General features: G+C 49.2%; 2 protein-coding genes across 3 annotated transcripts in view; one reads left to right on the forward strand and one right to left on the reverse strand.

Moving 5' to 3' along the window:
* LOC111656893 (kunitz-type protease inhibitor 1-like) overlaps positions 1-2,178 on the reverse strand; it is a 4,977-nt gene extending 2,799 nt beyond the window's left edge. The window contains exons 1-3 of the mRNA XM_023408796.1: positions 1,537-2,178; positions 779-930; positions 293-434 (exon numbers count right to left, since the gene is read on the reverse strand). Of these exons, the coding sequence (XP_023264564.1) occupies positions 293-434; positions 779-930; positions 1,537-1,972 (730 nt within the window). The 5' untranslated portion in view covers positions 1,973-2,178. The remainder of the gene's footprint in view (positions 1-292; positions 435-778; positions 931-1,536) is intronic.
* Positions 2,179-3,575: 1,397 nt separating this feature from the next.
* Positions 3,576-7,898, forward strand: bub1ba (BUB1 mitotic checkpoint serine/threonine kinase Ba). Of its 2 annotated transcripts, none has more exons than XM_087174696.1 (14): positions 3,576-3,811; positions 4,157-4,248; positions 4,464-4,639; positions 4,951-5,045; positions 5,301-5,407; positions 5,483-5,562; positions 5,781-5,957; positions 6,030-6,167; positions 6,252-6,346; positions 6,470-6,619; positions 6,926-7,062; positions 7,135-7,285; positions 7,366-7,481; positions 7,671-7,898. In XM_087174696.1, the coding sequence occupies exons 2-14, from the start codon at positions 4,202-4,204 to the stop codon at positions 7,786-7,788; spliced, it is 1,587 nt and encodes a 528-aa protein (XP_087030822.1). In that variant the 5' UTR covers positions 3,576-3,811; positions 4,157-4,201; the 3' UTR covers positions 7,789-7,898. The 2 variants fall into 2 exon arrangements, with proteins under 2 accessions (XP_087030822.1, XP_023264565.1); XM_023408797.2 differs by having other exon boundaries at positions 4,194-4,248.
* Positions 7,899-8,083: the final 185 nt, after the last annotated feature.

Genomic DNA, 8,083 nt, shown 5'->3' on the forward strand with positions numbered 1-8,083 from the left:
GTCTATAAACAGTTGTGTGTGTGTGTGTGTGTGTGTGTGTGTGTGTGTGTGTGTGTGTGTGTGTGTGTGTGTGTGTGGGGCAGGTATTCCAGTCTGACCTGTTTAAGTCAGGTGTGGATCCTCAGTGTGAAAACACAAACACTGATTCACTAAACGTCACAACACTCTGATCGACTGTTTCTATCAGTTCTACTGATCAATAAAGTGTCAATGAGGCAGTTCTGATCACATGATCTGATTTACGTGTGTTTGGAGGGAAAAACAGTGGACTACATTTCCCATGAGCACTCACAGCTGGACATCTCCGGGCTGAGGACCAGGACGGTAACCTTGGCAACACCTGACAGGTCGTTGGAGTCGGTGACGGTCAGCTGGAAGACGTACGAGCCCGGCTGCAGGTTGGAGAGCCGCACCTGGTCAGGTAGATCCGTCTTCTGCAGAACCACATTCAAAATAAACCAGTTTAACAGTGAATCACCTGGACGCACAGGAGCAGGTTCAGTGTGCGTTAAGCAGAAGTTTTCTTCTCCAGAGAGGAATTAAAAACATAGAGTGATCTGGAGGATCACACAACACGCCAAACCCACCTGCAGACTCACCTGTACACAACCATCCTATCACTGTTCTCAATGAAAACAAGGGGAACACCAACTTGTAAGAATATTGAATGGAGTTTGGTTCCATAAACGCTGCAGCGCTGTACGTCAAAGATGAAAGTACGTACCCTGCCTGGTCTACCTGTGTTAAGCCTGGCCCTCTGTGACTCAGCAGGTCTTACCTCCATCTTGACACTGGGGTCTCCGCTCAGCAGACTCCACTGGTGGTCTGTGATCTGGGCGTCGCCCAGCGCCAGGCTCTCGGTTCCATTCAGGGTCACAGTCTCTCTGGGCTGAACGATGACATCACGACCTGCGTTCACAATGGGTTCACCTGGAGACAGTGATGTCACAGAGGAATCATGTTTATTAAACTGTTTCCTGTATGACATCAAACTGTCTCCTGTATGACATCACACTGTCTAACTATGACATCACACTCTCGTCTATGACATCACACTCTGTCCTGTACGACATCACACTCTCACTATGACATCGAACTGTCCTGTATGACATCACACTGTCTCGCTATGACATCACACTGTCTCACTATGACATCAAACTGTCCTGTATGACATCACACTGTCTCGCTATGACATCACACTGTCTCATCTATGACATCACACTCTTCTGTACGACATCACACTGTCTCACTATGACATCAAACTGTCCTGTATGACATTACACTGTCTCGCTATGACATCACACTGTCTCATCTATGACATCACTCTTCTGTACGACATCACACTCTCTTCTGTATGACATCACTCTCTCCTGTATGACATCACACTGATATGTCCACCAGGTTTTGTGTGACTGCAGTCGTGATCATCTATGACACTGATCAGACTCATTGGCCGATGTGTAACCAATGACTGCAGTATTGATCTATGATCACTATTGATCAGTATTGATTGATACTGTCCAGGTGGGGGCTCACCTGGCTCCTGCGGCCCCTCCAGGTGTTTCAGGAACACGGACTCTCTGAAGTAGCTAAGGTATCCGGCCTGGTTCACGAACCTGCACACGAAGCGGTTTCTGTGGATGCAGTTAAACAGGACACACGTGCGCATGTCCTCCTCTTTCGCCGCCGCCTCCGCCGCTCCGGTGCCGCGCGGCTCCAGCAACGCCAGATTGCAGCGCGGTTTCCCGCAGCACTCGCGCTCACAGGCCTCCGGGGAGCGGACGCGCGCAGTGGCCAACAGAACCGCACCCTCCTTCACCGCGTCCTCCGCGTCCAGCACGAAGTCTTCCTGACCGGGGCGGAAAGTGCCGCTGCAGTCCGCGTCCTCTGCCGCGCCGCCGCGCCGAAGCAGAGGGAGGAGGAGGAGGAGGAGGAGCGGCAGCCGGGGGGAGGAAGAGGAGGATGGAGGCATTTTCAGCAGCAGTCAGTGTGAGTGTTTGAGGAAGAGCAGCTTACCGCCTCCTGACACTCCAACCGCTCCGCTCTCACAGGTTCAGGTCAGCTGAAGAGACGAAGCGTTTTCCGCTTCTGCCGTTAATTTAAACGTTAAACGGTGAAAAACAAACGGTCTGTTTGAACCGTCAGTCCCTGCTCCGTCCGTTCACCTGCTCAGGTGTGTCTCACTCCCCTGGCTGGCCAGTTACTCTGACGTCACTCAGGTGTGGCCACACCAGAAGGAGGCGGAGACACCGCCGCTCCTCAACAGGTACATTCGGTCAGATTCAGGAAGCTTTTCAAAATAAAGGTCTGGTGGAAAATACTACATCATTAAGTTTTTGTTGTTTCATTGTGAATATTTTAATAAATAAATTATAAAATGATAGAATTCACATAAATTTCCATAAACTAATGATATACAGTATGTCTACATGTGCTGTTTTAATAAACTTGTATTTATAAATTAAATATATATTGTTAAAATATATGGATGTTATAAATAAAAATGCATCATAGATATGATATGTTATAAAAGTATATCTCCATATATCCAGAGGATGTATATATATGTGATGATAATATAGGAACATATACGTCATATCACATTCTCTGTGATTTATAACTAAAAATCTTTTTCTTTGAAACAACAAATGTTTCAGGACCTTTATTTTACTTATTATTTGATACTTAACACACTCATTCATTCATTCATTCATTTTCTACCGCTTATCCTCTAGTAGGGTCGCGGGAGAGGCGGGGTACACCCTGGACAGGTCGCCAGTCCATCGCAGGGCAAACACATAGAGACAGACAACCATTCACACTCACAATTTAGATTCTCCAATTAGCCTAGTCCCCATTTTGCATGTCTCTGGACTGTGGGAGGAACCCAGAGAACCCGGAGAGAACCCACACTGGCAGGGGGAGAACATGCAAACTCCACACAGAAAGATCCCGGGACTCGAACCCGGCACCCTCTTGCTGTGAGGCGACAGCGCTAACCACTGCACCACCGCGCCTACTTAACACATAATAACGATAATTATGAGTGTTTTTATTTTTTAATGATCTGATATAAACTTACACCAGGTTTATTATTTTCTTTAAAAAAAAAATTAGATTCTGAGCTCTGAATATAATCTGAGTGTATTTATCTGTGTTCTTCTTTATTTATTTATTATCACCAATTATAAGAATCTGTCGTTTCTCATGTTGTTGAACCTTATTTCAGCCATCGAACAAAACACCCAGAGACTTCTGGACCAGGGAACATGGTTCTGGTTTTAGGACTGAGTCCTGCTGCCCTCACACTCCATTATTCATGTTTGCTGGATCAGGACTCTGCTGGATCAGGACTCTGCAGGACCAGGTCTCTGCTGGATCAGGACTCTGCTGGATCAAGACTCTGCTGGACCAGGACTCTGCTGGACCAGGACTCTGCAGGACCAGGTGTCTGCTGGATCAGGACTCTGCTGGACCAAGACTCTGCAGGTCCAGGACTCTCCAGCATCAGGACTCTGCTGCATCAGGACTCTGCCAGACCAGAACAGCTCTGAACACACACACACACACACACGCACGCACACGCACGCAAACACACACACACGCACACACAGTAGAGGTGTAGTGTAACCGAGTGTAACACTGTCCCTGTGCAGTTCACACTCCCACCAGCGGGGACGCTGCGACGACGGAAATGACGTATGAATCGTTCTCATGAAATCGTCCAATCAGAGCACGCGCATAAAATTTAAACCGCGCAGCTCTGACGGCGGCTCCGTTTGAACCCGTATAAACATTTGTCAACTACAAGGTAAGAAAACAACCTTTTCACTCGGACTCTCGTGTGTTGATGAAACGGCGGGAGTTTGAATGTTTCTTCTACCCACCTGTTGTCTGAGTTAAACCGAGTTAAACCGAGTTAAACCGGGTTAACGACTGACGACGTTAGAGACGTTAGCGAACACCTCCGTGAGACCGGCAGGTTATAATGAACCTGCTCATCGCGAGGTTTGATCCGGATGAAACCGCTTTACAGAGTTAATTGGGAACACGAATGTCCCGTGTTTAATCAGGTTCAGACAAACTGTGTCTGTCTGTCTGTCTGTCTGTCTGTCTGTCTGTCTCTCTCTCTCTCTCGCGCTTGTGATTGGTTCAGACTGAGTGCTGAGCTCTGATTGGTCCGTTCCGTCCAGGTGCAGTCATGGCAGAGGGGTCAGTGATGCAGGTGGGACCGTCTGTGGACTCACAGTAAGTGTTCATGGCGCTCTACAGAAGCCCAGAGGGGACAAAGGTGTCTCTGTATTTATTTTTTCTGTCTGATGCTTTTATTAAAAAAAAACATTAAACTCATGAGACACAACCTTCCTCTCTGTTGCTCCTCGTACTGACGTCACTCTCACTGTAAACTTGCTGGGAAACGTTCAATAGTCTGACTCCTCCACGTGTTTCCCGATTGGCTGCAGCACAGCCGATCAGAGTGGGACACACCTGAGCGGAAGGATTGGGCTTCAGGAGGAGGGCGGAGCCAGCCAGTGGAGTGCGTACTGCAACAAGCTGCTGATGAGAGGAGGAGAGGAGTTCAGCTTCGAGGAGCTCCGAGCCCAGAGATACTTTCAGCAGAGGCAGGGGGAGATGGACGGTGCGTTCACTGACCTGTGACTGATGCGTTCACTGACCTGAGGACTGTGACTGATGCGTTCACTGACCTGAGGACTGTGACTGATGCGTTCACTGACCTGAGGACTGTGACTGATGCGTTCACTGACCTGAGGACTGTGATGTGTTCACTGACCTGAGGACTGTGATGCGTTCACTGACCTGAGGACTGTGATGCGTTCACTGACCTGAGGACTGTGACTGATGTGTTCACTGACCTGAGGACTGTGATGCGTTCACTGACCTGAGGACTGTGACTGATGCGTTCACTGACCTGAGGACTGTTTCTTACAGAGAGACTGAAACATCTGAGGGAGGTGAAGGAGCAGCTGAGTGTCGAGCTGGAGGAGAAGATGAGACTGTTACTGCTGAGGACCTCACAACAACAGGTACTACTACATTACTACTACAGTACTATGACGGTACTACTACAGTATTACTACTGTTCTACGACAGTACTACTACACTGCTACTGTACTATGACTGTACTACGACAGTACTACTACACCATGATGTGTGTGTGGTCGTTAACCACGTGAAAGGTTGATGTCACATGACCAACAGCGTGTGTGTGCGTGCGTGTGTGTGTGCGTGCGTGCGTGCGTGCGTGCGTGCGTGTGCGTGTGCGTGTGTGTGTGTCCCAGGTGCTTCCTGAAGCCCAACCCTCTCAGAGCAGAGACTCAGGTCCAGCCGCAGCCCCCTCCTTCCAGATCTATGATGAGTCCCTGTCTGCTGCTGCACGGCCTGCTGGGTAATTAACACTACCTACACACTGTGCGTGCGTGTGTGAGAGTAAACTGTGACCAAACTCTTCACCTGTCAACAGGACGTCTGAGCTGCAGGACGACGTCTTCCTCCGTCCTGACGAGAAAGGACTGTGTCTGAAGGTCCACTGTCCCCGACCAGGTGAGTCTCTGGACCAGCTCTGATCTCATTGGTTCCTACTGAAGACCTGAATCTAATTAAAGCCTCAGTCATTTCCTCAAAATGTAGATTAAACAGGAAGTGGTGACTTTGTTGGAGACTATTTTCAGCGGCGGATTAATCCACTGAAAATCTTAGGATCATGTGTTCACCTGTTCATATGTTCACCTGTTCATGTATTCATATGTGACTGTTGTCAGATGATCACAGAGGGACGCCTGAAGACCTCCAGACTCTGGACTCCTGTCCCCGCTCCGTCCCTCAGAAACCAGTCTCCAAAGTCACAAAGAACCTGAGTCCCATACAGGAGACCAGTGTGGAGGCCAACTCCCTGACCTCAGTGGACCAGGACCAGGACCAGGACGCTCCATCACCTGGTACGTGGTCTGTAGACCTGCAGCTGGTGTCCTCCTGCTCCTCTCACTCACTGTCAGTTTGATCTGCTTCAGGACCTGTTGGAGGCGCCTTGGATCCCTGTGACCCGGACGTTCGGCGGCGGCTGTTGGACCGCTGTGATGTCACTTCCTCTCCTGGTTTTCACTCTGAATCCCGGCCCCTCCCTCCTGTGTGCGGCTGTCTGCAGCTTGGTACGTTCTCCACGTCCACACTGAGTGGAAACTGTGTAACTGATAGATATTGATTATTGATCAGCTCTGTGTTGTGTCCACCAGATGGTGAAGTGTATCGTATCTACTCCAGAGTGGTGGATGGAGGGACTTTCTCCATCTATAGTGGAGCTACAGAAGAAGACTGTGTGTTAATCAAGGTAACCTGGTGTTAGCTTTGTGCTAACCTGCGCTAATCTGGTATTAGCCTGGTGCTAACCTGGTGACCACGCACTCTGGTCTCCATGGTGACAGATGTGGTTTCCTGTGTTCATTTGCTGCAGGTGGACAGCTGCTGCGTTCCCTGGGATTTTCATCAGTTTAATCGCCTGAAGAAGAGCTCGGCCGCCGCCAGCCTCCCTCAGATCAGCTGTTTCCTGTTCCTGGACGGATGCATCACTGTCTACACATGTCCACCTGATCACATTTTCACCGTGAGTCACTTCCTGTTCAGGTCCCCACAGACACTCCGGTCAGTCAGCAAAACACGCATGCGCGCGCACACACACACACACACACACACACACACACACACACACACACACACACACACACACACTGTGGGGACTTCAGGTTCCAGCAGGTGCAAAGTTCCAGGAAAGAAAATCTCTCTCTTTCTCCCTCTCTCTCTCGCTCTCTCTCTCTCTCTCTCTGTCTCTCTCTCTCTCTCTGTCTCTCTCTCTCTCTCCCTCTCTCTCTCTCTCTCTCTCTCTCTCTCTCTCTCTCTCTCTCTCTCTCAGGAGCTCACAGAGTGTGTATCCAGTGATGACTCAGTGTGTCATACAGCTGTTGTTCTGCTGCAGCTGGTGTCTCAGCTTCACTCCTGCAGAGTGCTCCATGCAGCGCTGCAGCCGAGACTCCTCACCTGTTCTCACAGGTAGGTCAGCACCTGGGGGGGGGGGGTAGCATGTGACTCTGAGGCTGATTCACTGTGTTGTGGTTGGTCCAGAGGTCTGATGTGTCCTGACTGGGTCTTCCCGTTGGACTGGTCTTCCTCTGTGGACCTGGACCTCCAGGACGTCACGTCGGTCCAGCAGCTGCCGTCAGCTCACACTTACATCAGTATGGGTCTCCTGGAGCCGACCGCCCCCCCACAGCTGGTACCGCCTCCAACACACCTGTCCACTCTGTACACACCCTGCCTCATTCACTAACTCATCCCCCTCTCCCTACCTTTCAGGTGGACCTAGTGGGCCTGGCTGAAACTGTCCACCTCCTCCTGACCAACAGCAGGATGGTCCTGGTGAAAGACGACGGCGGCTGGATGGTGGAGCGGTTCAGTGGAGACGATACCTGGTACTCACACTTAAACCCGGTTTATTTCAGGTGTTGAACCTGGTTTATTTCAGGTGCTGAACCCGGTTTATTTCAGGTGTTGAACCTGTTAAACCTGGTTTATTACTAGTGTTAAACCTGGTTTATTTCATTTCAGGTGTTGAACCCGGTTTATTGCGATGTTTATGTATGAAACCTTCTTCTCTGCAGCGACATGTTCTCCAGGATGTGGAGGATGTTTTTCCGGTCACTGCTGAACGCCGGCGGTCGCTCCTCGTTGTCCGTCCTGTCGGAGCTGAAGGAGCAGCTGTCAACACTTCACCACTGAAACATCAGCTGTTCATTGTGTCTGCTGTTGATCTTTATATCTGTGTTTATATCTGTTATATCTATATCTGTGTTTCATGTCTAACTAAATAAAAAAGTTGTTTTATAGTATTTTGTTGTTTTAATTTCACCCAAAAATAAGATCAGGAGAAATAAACTATATGTGTTAAAACAACCAAATCATCATGAAACCAGAAGCTGGAAAATCTGAAACAAAAATGGACGTGAAGTAAAAATCTGAATATAAACAAGTTTTGAACTGTGCCCAGCAGAGGGTGCTATATTTATGTATGTAT

The sequence above is a fragment of the Seriola lalandi genome, unplaced genomic scaffold, assembly GCF_002814215.2.
Source record: "Seriola lalandi dorsalis isolate HSWRI2012SDOR001 ecotype SW California unplaced genomic scaffold, Sedor1 jcf7180002054373, whole genome shotgun sequence".
Lineage (NCBI taxonomy): Eukaryota > Metazoa > Chordata > Actinopteri > Carangiformes > Carangidae > Seriola > Seriola lalandi.

Coding starts and splice junctions, on each gene's coding strand:
- bub1ba (XM_087174696.1), top strand. CDS start 4,202: ATGGCAGAGGGGTCAGTGATGCAGGTGGGACCGTCTGTGGACTCACA. Junction 5,408..5,482: donor GCTGCTGCACGGCCTGCTGG/GTAATTAACACT, acceptor ACCTGTCAACAG/GACGTCTGAGCTGCAGGACG. Junction 6,168..6,251: donor GTGCGGCTGTCTGCAGCTTG/GTACGTTCTCCA, acceptor TGTGTCCACCAG/ATGGTGAAGTGTATCGTATC.